General features: G+C 36.5%; 1 protein-coding gene across 1 annotated transcript in view; it reads left to right on the forward strand.

Moving 5' to 3' along the window:
- The first annotated feature begins 526 nt into the window (after window positions 1–526).
- Window positions 527–20677, forward strand: part of LOC131544167 (uncharacterized) — a 58606-nt gene continuing 38455 nt past the window's right edge. The window contains exons 1-13 of the mRNA XM_058782218.1: window positions 527–539; window positions 929–1011; window positions 1547–1707; window positions 1793–1908; window positions 2215–2271; window positions 2827–2840; window positions 3939–4082; window positions 4160–4260; window positions 4409–4517; window positions 11711–11802; window positions 11923–12020; window positions 12196–12335; window positions 19063–19149. Coding sequence (XP_058638201.1) covers window positions 527–539; window positions 929–1011; window positions 1547–1707; window positions 1793–1908; window positions 2215–2271; window positions 2827–2840; window positions 3939–4082; window positions 4160–4260; window positions 4409–4517; window positions 11711–11802; window positions 11923–12020; window positions 12196–12335; window positions 19063–19149 — 1215 coding nt within the window. The remainder of the gene's footprint in view (window positions 540–928; window positions 1012–1546; window positions 1708–1792; window positions 1909–2214; window positions 2272–2826; window positions 2841–3938; window positions 4083–4159; window positions 4261–4408; window positions 4518–11710; window positions 11803–11922; window positions 12021–12195; window positions 12336–19062; window positions 19150–20677) is intronic.

The raw sequence follows: 20677 nt of genomic DNA on the forward strand, positions 1-20677 counted from the left end.
GTGCTCTGCAATTAACCCATCCAAAGTGCACACACCCGGAGCAGTGGGCAGCCATTTATGCTGCAGCGCCGTTGGGGGTTCGGTGCCTTGCTCAAGGGCACCTCAGTCATGGTATTGAGAGCGCTGTACATTCACTCCCCCCACCTACCCAAGACTTGAACCCACAACCTTTGGATTATGAGTCTGCCTCTCTAACCATGAGGCCACGACTTCCCAAGACCAAGACTGCATATTGAATCTAGGTGATGACTGTGTTGTTATCATCAGTAACAAACCAATATCACCTGGTTGCAATCTCGTTTCAGGTTTTCTTGCCATAACAAATGTGCTTCTCAAACACAGTTACAGCAGCACCAAAAAATATAATGTTATAAAGTCAAGGGTCAAGAGCCCAACTAAAGCAAACACTAATCACTTTGATGGTAACATCAAACAAAACAATAAAACATCATCATCTAAATCTCTGTTAATTCTCAATAAGCGCTTTTGTAGATGTCTGACAGAAATAAAGTCAGTCTGGTTAATAATGAGTGAAGCTGGTGATTCGTTTATATCAGTTGATTTCATCGAAGGCTGTGGCTGGAAGTCAGTTGTATGTTTGGAGAAGGTTCTTATAACAGAAAGCTGTTAGCTGGGCGTGCACTCATGAGCTCATCATGTGAGAGCACTGTGATATCTCTGTGATAGTGTTGAGAAACAGGAAGTAGAATGTCCCTCGGTGACTGATATTTGAACTGCCTCCTCTCAACCTGCTCAACATATTACTCACACTGTGAGGATCACCGTATGAGAATGGTGTGATGTCACTGTGATCATCGCGTGATCTCACGTGTTGACTGGGCTGTTTTTTTTTTTTTTGTTGTTGTTTGTTTGTTTTTTTCTTTAAGCTGAAATTTCTAACAAAATTATTTCTATTTTCTTTCCGCAGAGAAAAGACGGACACAAATCACTGAGGATTTGGAAAACGTCAGACAGAAATCCTGCCTAGACTTTTCAAAGGACATCAGGAAGGCAAGTGAAGCATCAGAATGGAAAGAAGAAAGTTTCATGGATATAGTAAATTTAGCCTATTGCAAAAAGAAATCATCTCATTTTAGTCAAATGAATAGCCTGAAACATGTTTAATTGCCAGCTTTGATTACGTTGTTGGAGTGAGATTGACTTGCGCTATATCACACATCACACATGAACATAACTGATAGCATACCAGTATCTTTCACTTTTAACACTAGCGTACAATAAGACCTAATAAAATATACAATGCAATCAATAATCATCTTTTGTTTTTTTTGTACAACAATTAATATTTTTACTTTTTCTTTTCGAATTGATATCATTTATTATCAAAGTTTATCACTGATTTCATTTCCAAACACAAATTCTCAGTTAAAGAACTTAAACTAAGAACTTCACACAAACCCAGAATAAATGTCACATTAAAATGTGTTGTTATTTTTGCGAAGTAACTCCAGATTATATCCTTTTGCTTTCTGCTTCTGCAGTTTTGTCTAGGTCAGGTTCTATAAACCGTTTTTCTGTCCTGCAGGTCTTCAATGACCCCATTCATGGTCACATTGAGCTGCACCCGCTGCTGGTGAAAATGATTGATACTCCTCAGTTTCAGAGACTCCGATACATCAAACAGCTGGGAACGAAATATCTGGTGTATCCGGGCGCTACTCACACTCGCTTTGAACACTCCATTGGGTAACGTTTCCCTCTTTTCAAGACTGGACCTTTGCGTTATTTTTCCTTGAAATACACTAATACTGTTTGTGTTTGCGTGTGTTAGCGTGGCGCATTTAGCAGGATGTCTTCTCAAGACTCTGCATGAGAATCAGCCAGAACTCAACATTACCAAACAGGATTTCCTGTGTGTTCAGATCGCTGCCCTGTGCCATGACATGGGTGAGTACTAAACATTCATGTGAATATATACATAGGACATCTTTAAAGATATCATTAAAAGCAAACTGGTGTGTATTTCATTGCTATTTCTTTATATGTTGTTGTTTTTTGTTTTGTTTTTCCGTGGGGATGTAACAATTTGCACAGTGTCAACTTTTTTTTTCCTTTATGGGTCCCTTTTAAGGATTGTTTTTTTTTATTATTTATTTATTATTATTATTATTTGTTTTAGAAGAATGAGATTTATAATTGAACTTATATAAACAGTAATTATGTATGATACAACATGTTACCTTGTCCTTTCAGGTCATGGTCCGTTCTCTCATTTGTTTGATGGCATGTTCATCCCTGAAGTCCGGCAGGGTAAGTGTCTGAGTTTTCTCACTTCATTGATTTCAGCTTGGCATTTAAGCAAGCAATAATCAATATTTATTAAAACTGTTGAATATGTAAATAAATGCATTTAATGCTAAACCACAAGCAAGGCAAATATATAATGTTTTGTAACTAAAAGAAAGATGGAGCTAAATTTACTTTCATTGTGCATATAATACACACAGTGACATCAGTGGAGATTTTCTTTTCTTTTCTGTTCCTTTTTTCTCTCTCTTTTTTTTTTTTTTTTGTAGCCTGAGTGCCAATAAAATGCATCATATGAATAATTTACATATTATTCATACAAATCATAATGATTTAATCAATAATTAACAATAAGTCATTTTGAATCACTTTTTTAAGGAAAATCTGAAAGCAAACAAAATATTTTTCCATTGCTCAATAATTGATGTGCTCTTTATTAAATCAGTGTAGTAGTTTGTGTTTGCATGTGTGGAGAGAAATTGAAAATTGTGTAAATGAGTTATTAATCATTATTAAATCTGCCTTACATAATACCTAAAATCTCTTTTCATTTCTCAGATAAGCATTGGGAGGTAAGCATCATAACTCTCCATATATATATATACAAATGTGTATGTATTTCAAAGTCAGTGAGTTACATAGAATACCAAGTCAAAACATGCAAACTTATTACATTTCTTAAAACACCTTTCTGGTCTTTTTGAATTTTGCTGTTAAATATGGTAATAGAAAAAAAAAAAAAAAAACACTGTGACTGCAATTACTGTAGAACAAGTGTAAACTGGAAGCAGTAAACGGCAGTAATGCAAAACTGTCACAATTTCATGATTTCCATGCTCTGAACATCCACCTTCAAAGTTGCTTCTTCAGAGAGCATTTAGAATAAAAAAATAAATAAAAAATACAAAAGAATATACATTACAAAGCAAGGTTATGTAATTAATAAGGCTGTCACAATTAACATGTTAATTTTAAATTAGTTTAAACGGGCCAAATGATCGTAAAGAGTTGGGAGAAAATTGGATGTGCGTCAGATCTGTGTATCAGGTTTTAAAGTGACAGCATTGCATTTAAAGTGAAAACTGCTGCAGCCTGTCATTGATGGAAATCAAAGAACAAAGTAAAAGAGAAATCACTCAACTGCTCTAATCGCTGATCAGCTTCTTTAGCTCTAAAAAATATTAATCTAATTCAATTTATAGTTTATTCATATACAATGTATAGTTTATGTGAAGATTCTTTTAAGTTGACTTAAAAGTTATATTTTTCAAAGCCTATTAAATGTAAAAAATAATGGCTTTTAATTATAATTTAATGTTGAATGGCTGTAATTAATGTCTAAAATTGAGGGAAAAGTGCATTTAATAGAGACATTGGTAGCATTATTGGTATCGGTGATACTGGCCTTCATTAATAATAGGCTAGTTAGTAAATATATGCCATTAAACTCAAATTTAAGATATACCTTCTTTATGTTGTCTCTACATTAATTTGGAGATTCAATGTGAAATTATGACAATATAAATACATTGCATTACTATGTGACTTATCACGATTAATTGCAAAAAAAATGTGTGATTAATTAGTCAAGTTTTTTAATTGATTGACAGCACTTAGTTAATGTGTACACTTTAATTGTACTGATGAGTATTTATGTTGATCTTCTGAAGCATGAGGAGGCCTCTGTTGACATGTTTCACTGCATGAAAAGGAGGAATGGACTGGACAAAGAGATGAAGATCTATGGACTGAATCTACCTGAAGACATTAAATTTATTGAGGAATTAATTCTGAAAGGACAAAAGGATGGCCAGGTAAAATGTGTTTAAGCTGCTGTTTCAGCATTTATCAGGATACAGTGTTTAAGGTCAAAATATGTTCCATCTTGCAGTGGTCAAAGAAGGGCAGGACTGAGGACAAGTCTTTCCTGTATGAGATTGTGGCAAATAAAGTGAACGGCATTGATGTGGACAAATGGGACTATTTGGTTCGGTAAGTACTATTTTAAAGTGCTGTTTAAATGGTTTGAACAGGTATTGAACAGCTAAAGGTAATGAAGAATGAATGTGGCCCATTGTAAGTGTATTCATGTTTTATCAGCTATTCCGTTGATGTAATTCCTCTCTTATTTTACATGCAGAGATTGTTATTATCTCGGCATTCCATGTGGTTTTGACTCTCAGCGTCTGCTGAAAACTGCTCGAGTGTGTGAGGTGAACAGGAGGAAACACATCTGCTTCAGAGACAAGGTGCCTGTTAATTCACCTGTTCATTTACACCTTCACTGGTGTGTATGATTTTATGTTTTTGTTCTTCAACAAGAGACTCAAAACTTTTCATTTATAACAGCCCACATTGCAATTGTCATCTGGGCCAGCTCTGGGCCAAACACGCAGTTACACTCGGCCCGCATCTTGATTGGCCCAGATCCCACTTATGCTGCGCTTACCCACAGACATTAAATACAGGTACAGAACTCTGTTTAGATAGATGCTGAAATGTACAACATACACAGCAAAATCCTCAGTGAACTCTGCACAAAATGTTAAAGGAAACACTAAAGTAGTGTTGAAGTTCATGAGATGAACGATCAAATTAAATGATCATATAACTGATGATTAAGCATTTGGTAAAATCAACTGCGTCAAACACATTAAATCTCTGAAGATCTCAGCAGAGGATGATTAAACAACTACCAGAGGCGGACAATCCAGGGGTCAGAAAGTAAAAGTCCTGCCATATGTTTATTCCACCCATGAACTCAGCAGCTGATTTCACCAGAGGAGGAACCAAGACATTCCTTTCAAGTCACAAGCAAGTCTCAAGTCAAATCCCAAGTCCTCAAAGAGTTAAAGTTAATGAGATAATTAAGTGACTAATTAAATGATGATTGTGCATTAGTGATGAACACCTGCTGTTATTGAGAATTACAGAGGATCAGATGTTGATGTTTTATTGGTTAAAATGATGCCACCATCATGGAGATCAGTGTTTGCTTTAGTTGGGCTCTTGACCCTTTTAGTAAATCAGAGTAAATTGCTACTAAGAAAGTGCATTGCTGAGTCAAAAGTTTGATGTGGCAGATTAGCTTACGTTTAAATCATTTGGATGAGCATCATGAAGGTGTCTTGCTTTGGCTTATTGAGTGATATTCTGCTATTATGGGGGAAAAAGTCCTATTAAACAAATGCTGCTTCAGTAATTACATTTTTTCGGGGTCATATGATCCTCAACGGTGTTGACAATTTTTCATACTGCAGTGCATGATGGGAGTTTTTACTGTGGTCTTACCCAGCATGCAGAACAGTTTGTGTGCATTGCATACAGTGGATTTTAAATTAGTTTGTTATAACTATTAAAGCAACACATTCCTTGCATGTTGTAGCTTCACAGATTTGATGTTTCAAAACCTAGACACACAAAAGAACAAAACAAACAGTCCAGCTATAAAAGTATAGCTGCTCAGTGCACAACACTGCATGCATTGCTACAGAGAGAGATCTAACACAGGAGTCAAGGGTCAAGAGCCCAACTAAAGCAAATTCTGCTCTCCATGATGGTGGCATCATTTTAACCAATAAAACATCAACATCTGATCCTCTGTGATTCATCTGCAATCATCATTTAATTAGTCACTTAATTATCTCATTAATTTTAACTCTTTGAGAACTTGGGATTTGACTTGAGACTTGCTTGTGACTTGAAAGGAATGACTTGGTTCCTCCTCTGGTGAAATCAGCTGCTGAGTTCATGGGTGGAATAAACATATGGCAGGACTTTTACTTTCTGACCCCTGGATTGTCCGTCTCTGACAACTACACAAACAGCATCACCAGCTTCACTCATTACTAACCAGACTGACTTTATTCTTGTCAGACGTCTACAGAAACTCTAATTTATAATTAAAAGAGGTTTAGATGTTGGTTTACTTCATTTGAAGTCACCATTGTGGTGGGCAGTGCTTGCTTTAGTTGGGATCTTGATCCTCATACTTTTTGGCTGTTATAGCTGTGTGTTTGTAAAGCACAGGTGTTCTGGCAAAGAAAGCCAAGCTCAAATGAGATCAGGCTTAAAATTTCATCAGTAGTTGTAATGGTGCTTTGTATTTAATGTTATAGTCACATCCCGAAGGGGGGTAAAACGCATGTGCACAAAATGGTAACTTGAGCAAATACATCATGTGGTCACACACAGACATCATGATTTTGCATGTGAATCACCGCAGTGGTTACAATCAAAACCAAAAAGCTTGGGAATCCAGAATGTGGAATTAGAAGCAAGTTTTGTACTGTGAAGCCACCCATCATGCATTGCGCAACATGAAGCTTTTTGGTTTTGATTGTCACCGTTGTTGTGATTCATATGCAAAATCTTGATGTCTGTCTTCAGGATTTGTGATCATTTTAATGCTTTTAGTATACTATGCTGCAGTTTCAGAAGGTTCTAGTCTATAAATGTCACAGGGGAACAAAGTTAAAAACAAAACACCGTTACTGATGAAGCTTTAAAGTTATTAGATGCTCATTTTGTTATGACTTCATCACATCAAGGTAAGGAGATAGTACCTGATCTCATTCTATCTTAGCTTCCTAAGATAGATTTTTCTTTTTCTGCCACAACAACCGAACTTACCAGACAACAGCTAAAGCAGCCAAAAAAAAAGCTAAACACAAGAAGTATGAGGACCAAGATTCCAACTAAAGCAAACACTGTCCACCACAATGGTGACTTCAAATTAAGTAAACATCAACATCTTAACCTCTATTAATTATAAATTAGAGTTTCTGTAGACATCTGGCAGGAATAAAGTCAGTCTGGTTAGTAATGAGTGAAGCTCGTGATGCTGTTTGTGGAGTTGTTTAATCATCCTCTGCTGAGATCTTCAGAGATTTTTCAAGATATTCTTTTCCCTGTTGTACCGAAATCGTATCGAACCATGACCCCTGAACCGAGGTACGTACCGAACCATGACATCTGTGTACCGTGCCACCCCTAGTGCTCTCACATGATGAGCTCATGAGTGCACGCCCAGCTAACAGATTTCTGTTATAAGAACCTTCTCCAAACATACAACTGACTTCCAGACACAGCCTTCCATGAAATCAACCGAAATAAACAAATCACCAGCTTCACTCATTATTAACCAGACTGACTTAATTTCTGTCAGACATCTTCAAAAGCGCTTATTGGGAATTAACAGAGATTTAGATGATGATGTTTTATTGTTTTGTTTGATGTTACCATCATAGTGATTAGTGTTTGCTTTAGTTGGGCTCTTGACCCTTTACTTTATAACGTTATATTTTTTTGGGCTGCTATAACTGTGTTTGTAAAGCACATATGTTATGGCAAGGAAACCCAAAAAGAGACTGCAACCAGGTGGTTTGTTGTTGATGATAACAACACAGTCATCACCTAGGTTCAATATGCAGTCTTGGTCTTCGGAAGTCGTGGCCTAATGGTTAGAGAGTCGGACTTGTACTCGTAATCCAAAGGTTGCGAGTTTGAGTCTCGGGCCGGCAGGGATTGTAGGTGGGGGGAGTGACTGTCCAGTGCTCTCTCCGCCCTCAATACTACGAATGAGGTGTCCTTGAGGAAGACACCGAACCCCCAACTGCTTCCCAGGCACCGCAGCATAAATGGCTGCCCACTGCTCCGGGTGTGTGTACACTTTGGATGGCTTAATTGCAGAGCACAAATTCCGAGTATGGGTTACCATACTTGGCTGTATGTCACGTCACTTTCATAATAATTTATGAAGAACTACAACAGCATAAAACACAAACATTATTAACTACTCTGATTCTTGATGTTTCTCTTTGTGTTTAAATGACAGTGTATGAATCTCAACAATGGTGACAATCAAAAGCTTCATGCTGCAATGCATGCTGGGTACCTAGTCTCTGTGCAGTGAGTGCACTTTGACCTCACATTATTATGAGCACACAGTGAGGACGCTGTGAGGTTACACTTTTAGTTCACTGTTACCTCACATTGTGACCTCATCACGAGTATCCTGTGAGCTCATGGTGACATCACTGTGAGATCAAATTGTTGACTGGGTAGTGTTTCTTTTAACATTGTGTGCAGTGTTCACTGAGGATTTTTCTGTGTATGTTGTACATTTCAGCATCTATCCAAACAGAGTGCTGTGCCTGTATATTTATGTACCTGTATTTAATGTCTGTGGCTGAGCACAGTATAAGTGGCTCAGTGGGAAATGCTTGTTCTGGCCCAGTTCAGGGCTGGTTACCCAGCCAACAATCTTATGTGGGGCCCAGATGGGTGGCACCTGGGCTATCTAACTGGGCCCCAGCCAGTTTTGTCCGCGGTTTCCATGAGGGTCCCACATGGGTCAGCCCAGATGAAACAATGAAATGAACACTGCTCAGTATGCATACTACAGAGTGCTAAAAATAAGACTGAAGCAGCACTGCAGTTCATTAGATAATTAAGTGATTAATCTAGTACTGAATGAGCATTAGTGACGAACACCTGCTTAAGAAAAAAGAGACGAGCAGAAACACAACAACTACTATTGACTTCCAGCCACAGCCTGCAAAACAACTGCAAATAAAAGACATTAAATCTCTGAAGATCTCAGCAGAGGAGGATTAAACAACTCCACAAACAGCATTACTAGCATCATTATTACTAACCAGACTGACGTTATTTCTGTCAGATTGTCTAGAAAAGCTCTTATTGAGAAATAAAGAGGTTCAGATGTTGGTTTTATTGAAAAGTGTATTTGTCACCATTATGGAGAATAGCGTTTATTTTAGTTGGGTAGTTGGCCTTTAAAGTTCAAACTTTAGTTTTTCTCTGTCTGCTTTAACTGTGTTTGTTATGGCAAGACAAGCAAGAGAAAATTGTGATGATGAAGATGTAGTCATCAAATAACAGCCTGATTCTAGAAACTGACTTCTAATGGTACACATGATGTGATAATAACCTCACGTTAATAGCACCAGACGTGTGAGTGTACTGTACACATATTCATTCAACAGCGCAGAATAATTTTAAAATATAGCGTTCACAAAATGCTTTGAGGTCCTGCCTCACGAACACACAGACATCAAGAATCAGTGTATGAATCTCAACAACGGTGACATGATTCATGCTGCAATGCATTCTGGGTGCAGCACACAAAAGTCAACCATGGCTCCCAGCATGCATTACAGCATGAATTGCATCACCGTTGTTGAGATTCGTACACTGATTCTTGATGTCTGTGTGTCTGAAACAGTTGACAGTTAAAAACCCCAAATCAGAATTTCAAATATGTTGTTTATTATTCTCAGGATTCGTAATATGAAAACTTACTTTGTTGATCTCGACAAGCCACTTCCAAACAGTGATGAGCTCTATGAGAAAAACTGCTTTGCAACATTAAATACCACCAACAATGAACAGCCATTATGAGCTGATAACCTTTGAGTCTAACTGTCTTTGCACACGACATGTTTTCTAAATACATTGTGGCAAAGAAAACAAGCATACAGAGGAGCAGAAGAGTCAAGAGCTCTATTAAAGCAAACGTTATTCACCATAATGGTGACTTCAAACCAAACTCTTACTTTCAATAAAACATCAACATCTGAACCTCTGCATTTCTCAATAAGAGCTTCTTTAGACAATCTGACAGAAATAACGTCAGTCTGGTTAGTAATAAGTGAAGCTGGTGATGCTGTTTGTGGAGTTGTTTAATCCTCCTCTGCTGAGATCTTCAGAGATTTAATGTCTTTTATCTTCAATTGTTTTGCAGGCTGTGGCTGGAAGTCAATAGTAGCTGTTGTGTTTCTGCTTGTCTCTTTTTTCTTCAGCAGGTGTTCGTCACTAATGCTCAATCAGTATTAGTTTAATCACTTAATTATCTAATGAACTGCAGTGCTGCTTCAGTCTTATTTTTAGCAATCTGTAGTATGCATACTGAGCAGAGTTTATTTCATTGTTTCATCTGGGCTGACCCATGTGGGGCCCTCATGGAAACCGCAGAAAAAACTGGCTGGGGCCCAGTTAGATAGCCCAGGTGCCACCCATCTGGGCCCCACATAAGATTGTTGGCTGGGTATAAGTTACTATTTGGTTGAGATTTGGCCCAGTTATGGCTCATGTGTGGCTCATGTCTGTATTCCAGATCTGGGCCACACAAGGGCCGTAATTCTTTGTTGCATGCGGTCTGAGTGTAACTGCGTGTTTGGCCCAGAGGTGGGCCAGATGACAATTGCTATATGGGTTGTAACCGGAAGGTCGCAGGTTCTGGGTGTGTGTTCATGGTGTGTTTGTGTGTGTGGTGGGTAAATGCAGAGCACAAATTCTGAGTATTGGACACACATCATGTCACTCACTTACTTACTCACATAATGATCACAGTGCTCTGGTTTCTGCAATCTCATCAAATACTTTCATCATAGCTAATACAGTGAAAACATGATTTAAATCACTGATATTGTGAGTTTTGGCAAAAAGGAGGAATCAAATCACTGATAGACTCCAGCGATTATAAAGAGGTCGATCTTTGATCGCTTTCTGTATATAAAATAAAAGCAGGGGGGTTTTTTTCACCAAAAATGTCTTTACCTCACAGACAGACATGAGTTGTTCAGAACCTCCTTGATTTCACATGACAGTGACACATATTAAGGGTGTGTCGAGGGGGATTGTGATGTCACAATTCACCTGATTTCAAATCTGGGCATTTCAGAGGGTAGAAAACAATTATTCATATTTTAAACTGGGGAGTTAGTTTTGAGTAATAAAATTTGCAGATTGTTTTTATTGTACAGTAACCTCTCATATGTGACCCTGGACCACAAAACCAGTCATAAGTGTCAATTTTTCGAAATAAATAAGCTTTCCATTGATGTATGGTTTGTTAGGATCGGACAATATTTGGCTGAGATACAATTGTTTGAAAATCTGGAATCTGAGGAAGGGAAAAAAATCAAAATACTGAGAAAATCGTCAGCTATGCATATTACTGATCAAAAATTAAGTTTTGATATATTTACGGTAGGAAATTCACAAAATATCTTCATGGAACATGATCTTTACTTAATGTCTTTATGATTTTTGGCATAAAAGAAAAATGGATAATTTTGACCCATACAATGTATTTTTGGCTATTGCTACAAATATACCCCAGCGACTTAAGACTGGTTTTGTCGTCCAAGGTCACATATGTATAAATATCAATAACATTTTTATTCTCCTTTTCATAACCAATTTAATCATTATATTAAAATTTACAATAATAAAACTTCACTTATTGTCATTAATGTTATATTCTTATCAACATTTTATTAAAAGCATTACCACTTTTAAATAAAAATATTGTCTTGAATACAAGTAAAATAGTTATTTTATTAGTATTTATACTACCTTTCACTGAAAAATATATACAGTTTCTAAGTTCTAGTCTGTTAATCTGTTTCTCTTACAGGTGGCAGATAACATTAACGGTATGTTTCACACCAGATACACTCTTCATCGTCAGGCCCTTCAGCACAAGATCGGCTACATCATTGACGTCAAGTGGGTTTTGTGTGAAAGAGAACATTTATTTATTGTATTCAATCTTCTGCACGCATTATGACATTTGCCCAGATTTTACTGCATTTTACATGTGTATGTGTGTTTCTCTTTGTACATTAGGATTAAGGAAGCTCTCGTAGAAGCTAATGACAAGCTGAGTCCAGATCGCAAGATCTCCGATGCCATAGATGACATGCTAGAGTACACCAAACTCACAGGTCAGAGAAATCATGGCTACAAATCAAGATAAATTATTCTTTAAATGATTTTGAGTTAAATGGCAGGTTAATTTTTGACGTTATATTAAGCTGGGTCCATATACATAATACATGTTATGCTCTTTTTTTGCTGAAAGGTAAAATTCAGTGAGCCATTTCCCCTCTCTTTTAACAGATCACATCTTTGATCGGATCCTGAACCAGTCAGACTCAAATCCGGATCTGGATGAAGCCCGAAGAATTTTGGAGGACATTGTCAACAGACGCCTGCCAAAGTTTGTTGGAGAGGCCCGACTGAAAGAAGAAGGATTAAAGGTACCTTATTTTTTGTTAGACAGTCCAATATAACATAATTATTTTGTGTATAGGTAGCCCGTATGTGTTAACACATTGGTATTTATATTCATTTTACACTGATACTTTAAACATAACAGTAATATACCATCCTACAGTCCACAAAGCAGAGTGCAGATGAGGATAAGGACTACAAAGGGCTGAGGGTGCCATCTGAGATGGTCTAAATTGTAATCTTTTAATTTTTCATGCTTGCTGCTCTATACAAACAGAGGCGGACAATCCAGGGGTCAGAAAGTAAAAGTCCTGCCATATGTTTATTCCACCCATGAACTCAGCAGCTGATTTCACCAGAGGAGGAACCAACTCATTCCTTTCAAGTCACAAGCAAGTTTCGAGTCAAATCCCAAGTCTTCAAAGAGTTAAAGTTAATGAGATAATTAAGAGACTAATTAAATGATGATTGTGCATTAGTGATGAACACCTGCTGTTATTGAGAATTACAGAGGATCAGATGTTGATGTTTTATTGGTTAAAATGATGCCACCATCATGGAGATCAGTGTTTGCTTTAGTTGGGTTCTTGCCCCTTTTAGTAAATCAGAGTAAATTGCTACTAAGAAAGTGCATTGCTGACTCAAAAGTTTGATGTGGCAGATTAGCTTACGTTTTTTGCGTTTAAATCATTTGGATGAGCATCATGAAGGTGTCTTGCTTTGGCTTATTGAGTGATATTCTGCTATTGCGGGGGGAAAAAAGTCCTATTAAACAAATGCTGCTTCAGTAATTACATTTTTTTTTTGGGGGGGATCATATGATCCTCAACGGTGTTGACAATTTTTCATACTGCAGTGCATGATGGGAGTTTTTACTGTGGTCTTACCCAGCATGCAGAACAGTTTATGTGCATTACATACAGTGGATTTTAAATTAGTTTGTTATAACTATTAAAGCAACACATTCCTTGCATGTTGTAGCTTCACAGATTTGATGTTTCAAAACCTAGACACACAAAAGAACAAAACAAACAGTCCAGCTATAAAAGTATAGCTGCTCAGTGCACAACACTGCATGCATTGCTACAGAGAGAGATCTAACACAGGAGTCAAGGGTCAAGAGCCCAACTAAAGCAAGCACTGATCTCCATGATGGTGGCATCATTTTAACCAATAAAACATCAACATCTGATCCTCTGTGATTCATCTGCAATCATCATTTAATTAGTCACTTAATTATCTCATTAACTTTAACTCTTTGAGAACTTGGGATTTGACTTGAGACTTGCTTGTGACTTGAAAGGAATGACTTGGTTCCTCCTCTGGTGAAATCAGCTGCTGAGTTCATGGGTGGAATAAACATATGACAGGACTTTTACTTTCTGACCCCTGGATTGTCCGTCTCTGTATAAAAATCATTGTTCCAAATCAGATTTACAAAGAAAAATTACCATATGAATATTTAAGATATCAAAGTAATAAAATACATTGAAGATATGCTCACTGAATATAAACCTAACAGACCACTCAGATCATTAGGATCGAGTCAGTTAGAAATACCAAGGGTTCACACAAAACAAGGGGAGTCTGCTTTTAGCTATTATGCCGCCCGCAGTTGGAACCAGCTTCCAGAAGAGATCAGATGTGCTAAAACATTAGCCACATTTAAATCCAGACTCAAAACTCATCTGTTTAGCTGTGCATTTGTTGAATGAGCACTGTGCTACTCCGAACTGATTGCACTATGTATAATCACTTTCTATTCTTAAATGTTTTAAATTCTTTTTAAATCAATTTTTAAATCACTTTGTTTTTATTGTTGTGATTATTATTATTTTTAATTCCTTGTTATTATTATTATTTTAATGACTATTTCACTTCCTTTTATGTAAAGCACTTTGAATTACCACTGTGTATGAAATGTGCTATATAAATAAACTTGCCTTGCCTTGCCTTGCCTAAAGTAGATGAGAAAAAAAACTCCTTTGCATGCTGCATATTTAAACTCATGTATACATGTATACATACACAAATTTGATAAATTCAATATGATAATGAGTTACTATAAAAAGAAAGAGTGTTTGGCTGCTGCTGGATGAGATGCAGTCAGGTGTGGGGTGGATCTGAGCAGGAGCACATCAACCGTGAGATTGAGAGTGTCTGAAAGATACAGACACACTCTTAAAACAAATGTGTTATATATTAACACACACCTGTGTGTGAAGTTAAGGACAACACATTTTGTGTTAATTTCAACTCAACCAGTGTGATATTCTTCTTAACACAGGTTGATATTCTTAAAATATCTAACACACCAATGTGTCATAATGACACAAATATGACACCAATTGTGTGATTTATGACACATCAGTGTGTTAAAAAAACCAGACGTGTTAAAAACAACACAACCTGTGTTATATATTAACACACCTGTGTGTCAAGTTCTTAATTAAATTAACACAGCCAGTGTGTTATTCTTTTTAACACAGGCAGTGTGTGATTTTTGACACATTAGTGTGTTAAAATATTTTTAAAATCTTTAAAAAAATTAAATAGAAAACAATTTGTATCATTGATGTGCTATTCTTAACCAGTTAAAATGAATGCAATACAAAAACAAAAACAAACAAACAAAAAAACTGCAACTGACTTCCAGTCACAGCCTTAGATAAAATCAACTGAAATTAAACATTAAATCTCTCATGATCTCAGCAGTGGAGGAACCTCCACACACAGCAACACCAGCTTCACTTATTACTAACCAGTTATTGAGAACAGAGGTTTAGATGTTGAATTTGCTTCATTTGAACTTTCCATTAATGTGATCAGTGTTTGCTTTAGTTGGGCTCTTGACCCTTGACTTTCTAACTTTAGTTTTTCTATGGTTGCTGGAAATCTGTGTTTGAACAACGCATTTGTTCTGGCAAAAAAAAAATCATAAGAAAACATGACCAGTTGGTTTTGGCTGGTTTTTAATAACAATTTAGTTGCTATGTAATGTCCTAATTCACTGATCTCATCCAGAGTCCAAAGGCATGATTATTTCATGTTAACATGCAAAAATAGGTGTGATGTTGATAAAGTACATTTTTAATCAGATAATTTGACAGATTTTAAAAACACTTTGCACACAAAACGTTTTGAACATATGTAAAGTTTAGATGCAAACATTCATCAAGAATCAGCATATGAATCTCAGCAATGGCCAACAGGGTTTGGCTGCAGACTTGTACTTGCACTCTCAGACACTTGTGCTTCCGTGAGTGACGTCACCTGCAGTCTTTTTTATTTTTTTATTTTGTTCTATTTATTGATTATTTTTTGTTTGAATCTCTCAACATTTTACAACAGTAGCCAGGTGGTAAAGATAAGAAAAAATAAACTAATTTACAATGCCACTTGCAATCGCCGCTTGCGCTTTCAGCCACTGACGTCACTTGCATTCGACACGAATCGTGTGCGTTGCCAAACCAGACGAGATGCTGTGGTGGTTAAACGATTAAAAGTAATTTAGTACAATAACTAACAGGGTCCTCCTGCAAGTCATCTTTAGGAGAAGAAGACAAGACCTGCAAATCCGTGGATACAGAACAGCAGAATATGAATGCAATGCGCAAAGTTTCTCGTTGAGCATTTTCCACCCACAGAAAACCATAAACACTTAATATGGATTAATGTATTAAGATACATTAAGTGCAGTTAAAATATACAATTCGATGTGTAGTTATTATTAAATGTACTACAAGGCAAGCAGACGGCCATGAACACAATATGCAAACTTTCACTTGTCCTTCCATACAGCAAAACGCCTAATGTGGCATAATGGACTAAATTTAATATAATAATAATAACAATAAGGGACTTAAGGGTATTCTGCAGTCTTTGACTAAGATGATAAAGACAATTCATTAGCCTATAAGTCTTGTTGACACAAAGATATAGACTAGCAGATATGAACGTGCATTATGAAATGCATTAAGTGATATTAAAAGGACGCAATGCGTTAAATTGCACGTTAAATGTTTTCCTCCCATAGAAAATAATTTTCAATAAAACGTAATAATATAGCTTATGGACAAAGACAATGATATAAAAGTGCTGTAGACCGTTTATTCTATTTGGGAAAAAAATTAAAATAATATAAACTTTGCGTGTTGCGTTTATTCTGGGCTCACCTGCCTGTACATTAGTTAGGCTATGTATATTTTAATAATGATGAGGAGCATACCCAGTCAACACGTGAGATCACACGATGATCACAGTGACATCACACCATTCTCATACGGTGATCCTCAGAACTCAAAAAGATGAGCGGGGTTCTTATTTCTGTTAGACATCCACAAATGCGCTTATTGAGAATTAACAGATTTAGATGATGATGTTTTATTACTTTGTTTGATGTTACCATCAAAGTGATTAGTGTTTGCTTTAGTTGGGCTCTTGACCCTTGACTTTATAACATCATATTTTTTGGGCTGCTATAACTGTGTTTGAAAAGCACATTTGTTATGGCAAGGAAAAAGAGACTGCAACCAGGTGATATTGGTTTGTTGTTGATAACAACAAAATCATCACCTAGATTCAGTATGTAGTCTTTGTGAAGTGTTATTAATCTGAATGCTTTAATTATGACAGCTTTTTGATTATACAGTATAGGGTGCAATAATTTATGAATGATTTTAAAAGCATAAGTCTCAAACATTTTGAACTTTGGTGGCATTTAAAAAGAAAGAGAGACATCAAGAATCAGTGTATGAATCTCAACAATGGTGACAATCAAAAGCTTCATGCTGCAATGCATGCTGGGTATCTAGTCTCTGTGCAGTGAGTGCACTTTGACCTCACATTAGTACGAGCACACAGTGAGGGCGCTGTGAGGTTACACTTTTAGCTCACTGTTACCTCACATTGTGACCTCATCGCGAGTATCATGTGAGATCAAATTGTTGACTGGGTATTGAGTTTGCACTTTATCATCTTACTCCATTATTCCACATTATCCCATGTTTTGCGGTATGGGAGGAAAATAATATATACATATTATTCATTATATTAATAAACTGTATATTGAATTTGGTATTTTAATAGCACTATCTTAATACATTAAGCCATATTAAGTGTTTATAGTTTTCTGCAGGAGGAAAACGCTCAACGAGAAACTTTGCGCATATTCTGCTGTTCTGTCGCCACGGAGCTTGCAGCAGTGTTTCCCCTACCATTATTTTAGGGGTGGCCGCCATCAAACATCGTGAAGATATCTCTCTTTGGCTTATTGACTGACACTCAGCTGTTACAAAACTGCAAAAATTTACTATTAAATAAATGCCATCGTAATGCTTAAATATTGGAAAAAAGAAAAACGCTATTGCTCAGGCTTTTAGACATGAACACTTATAATACGATCCTCAACAATGGTGACAATAATTATTCATACTGCAGTGCATGATGGGAGTGTTTACTATGGTCTTATCCAGCATGCATTGCAGCATGAAGCATTTTGTTGATTGTCACCATTGTTGAGATGCATATGCTGGTTCTTGATGTCTGTGTGTGCCAAAACAAAAACTTCTTGGGCACATTTTATTTTCAATTTAAAAAAAAAAAAAAGCCTGAGGGAACAAAGGATTTCCATATTAAACAGTGTAAAATATAACAGTCAGTGAATCAAGCAACTACATGATGATTGTTTATAGTATCAAGTAGACATCATCACCAGACCGCACTTTCTCCTGGGGTATATTTGCTATAACAATTTGCTCTGCAAAGAGAATTACAGCAGAAAACCACATTATAAATTTAAGGGCCAAGAGCCCATCTAAAGCAAACACTGACCATGGTGATGGTGAAGTTTTGTGAAATGAAACCAACATCTGAACCTTTGTTAATTCTCATTAAGGAATCTTGTATGACAGAAATAAAGTCAAACTTGTTAGTAATACTGTAAGTGAAGCTGGTGATGCTGTTTGTGGAGTTGTTTAATCTTCCTCTGCTGAGATCTTCAGAGATTTAATGTGTATTATTTCAGCTGATTTTAAGGCTGTGACTAAGTCAGTTGTAGTTGTGTTTCTGTTCGTTTCTCTCTGTTTATCTGTTTCTCTTCCCTTCAGTAATTCTGCTTGTTAACATTCTCATTAAGTTCAGCTCTGCTTCAGTGTTACTTTAACACTCTGTATTGTGGGACCAAATACACTCTGAGCAGTGTTAATCCCTGAAGGTCCTCCAAATAACGTCCCCAACCCTTTAAAGAACTCCACATCATGACTATCTCAGGAAATGTTCTGAGAACGTCATTGACACCAGGCGGGATGCTCTGAGAACGCTCTGGGAACATTACATTTCTAGCGGGGAAATCAATATAGCTGACATGAGTGCATCCACATCATCCACCAATGAAAAAAGAGGCGGTTGGTTAACAGCTTGTGGGGTGATGTAGGCAGCAATGTGATTAGATGATAGTTAACACACATTGTGTTGGACACACTGTTGTTTCTCTCTATCTCTCTTTCTTTTTACACATGATCAATTTAAAATTACACAAAATGTGTTAAAATGGCCACAACACAAAAAAATGTGTTAATAATTAACACATCCTTATTTTAGAGTGCAGAGTTGAAATAAAAGTAACAGAAAATGGAAAATAGAAATAAATTTTTTAGAAATAACCCCCCGCCTAAATATATTTTGACTATAATTTTTGACTGTACTTTAAAGTTATATTTAATGGACTGTCCTTTTCCCTTCAAACACCTTTAGGAAAAGTTGACTGAACACTGGGAGAAGATGGTCAACGAGTTTAAAACCCCCACCAAAGATCAGACTGATGTGGATTACAAAAATTATGTAAGGATTTTAATTTTAACAGATTCTATCAGTTGTGAATTCAGTATATACATCTGCATAAAGTTGTGTTGTGTGAGTAGCTGGTACGATGGGAATGATGATTTCTGACACCTGCACAGAATCACAGTTCATCTGGCCTATATATGAGGTGCAGATGTAACTGGAGTGGCAGTTTAGTTTTATGTTTGTTGATCATGTCAAGTCACTGCAAACCCAACTCATCACTTTATTTTCACATGGCCCATGTTTAGAGCTGGTGCCGAAGGTTTTGGCCATTTCCTTTAGGACTCAGGTACACATCCTGCAGTCCATCTCTCATCTTCCTTTTGAGTTGGACATAATAATTAGTTAATAACTTAAATAAGCAAATTTTCCAAAACTTGAAATGCTTTACAGTAAACATAAGTTCATCAAAACCTGCATCGAACCGCATCTTGAGTGTCACAAAGCCCAAACAAGTGCAAACTCCAGGACCCCAGTTGACGATGAACGCCACCACACCAATCCTCTCATCAAAAATGCAGCCACTATGCTACAACAGATAGGCAGGCTGGTGGATTCAGATAGGCAGGATGAGACACCACAGCAAGCGGCAGAGCAGAGCACACCATCCCCGCGCACCAGTGGGAATCATAAAACAACTCAAAAACCTGTTAAAGGGTTAGTTCACCCTAAAATGAAAATTAGCCAATGATTTACTCACCCTCGAGCCATCCTCGATGTATGACTTTCTTCTTTCAGACGAATCCAATTGGAGTTATATAAACGGTCCGTGTACCTTCGGATAATTCGTTTTTTCGTTTTTTTCTTTAAAACTGGAAAACGAATAAATCAGTGGTTTATCGCATATTTAAACCTTCTCATGGGCATAATAAACGAATTTCAGGTGTTTTTCTCACACTTTTAATTTTGTTTCGTCACACTCCGTTCAAATGCATCAAATGAAAATACGATAAAACCAAAACGAAAAATTAAGCTTTTTGATTCACAAATCCGTTTTGGCGTACCGGAAGTTCCCCGTTGCTTTGGGTCCGGGTCTTTTTGTCATCTTATAATATTTACTATATATTTAGGTATTGATCACAGGATCGATTTGAAGGTTTGAAAGGATTTGCCGACTGTGCTGTATATGTATGAAATATGAATTAAAAATAAATGTACAATTATACCTCTAACAAGTATATTTTTCTTGTGTGTGCTCCTCCATCTATATATAGAGCGATTGTATAATACAAAACTTTTATGATGCTTTTGAGGATATGTGGTACTTTAGCTATTTACTGCAAAATTACTCAACTAGCTTGCATAATTATTGTTTTTATAAAATATTAACTTACCATTATCTTTCCTTTATTAATGTAGGCCTATCTAGAAATAATTAGATTTCTCTTAATTCAGTTTGAAAATTATTCATACCCTTGGTATGTATGATCAAAGAAGGCTGTGAAAATAAGTCCGCATTGTTTATTCATTTGATCTTTCATTCAAAAATTTCCAAAAAAATCTAACCTTTTATTGAAGTAAAACA

The sequence above is a fragment of the Onychostoma macrolepis genome, chromosome 01 (assembly GCF_012432095.1).
Source record: "Onychostoma macrolepis isolate SWU-2019 chromosome 01, ASM1243209v1, whole genome shotgun sequence".
NCBI lineage: Eukaryota > Metazoa > Chordata > Actinopteri > Cypriniformes > Cyprinidae > Onychostoma > Onychostoma macrolepis.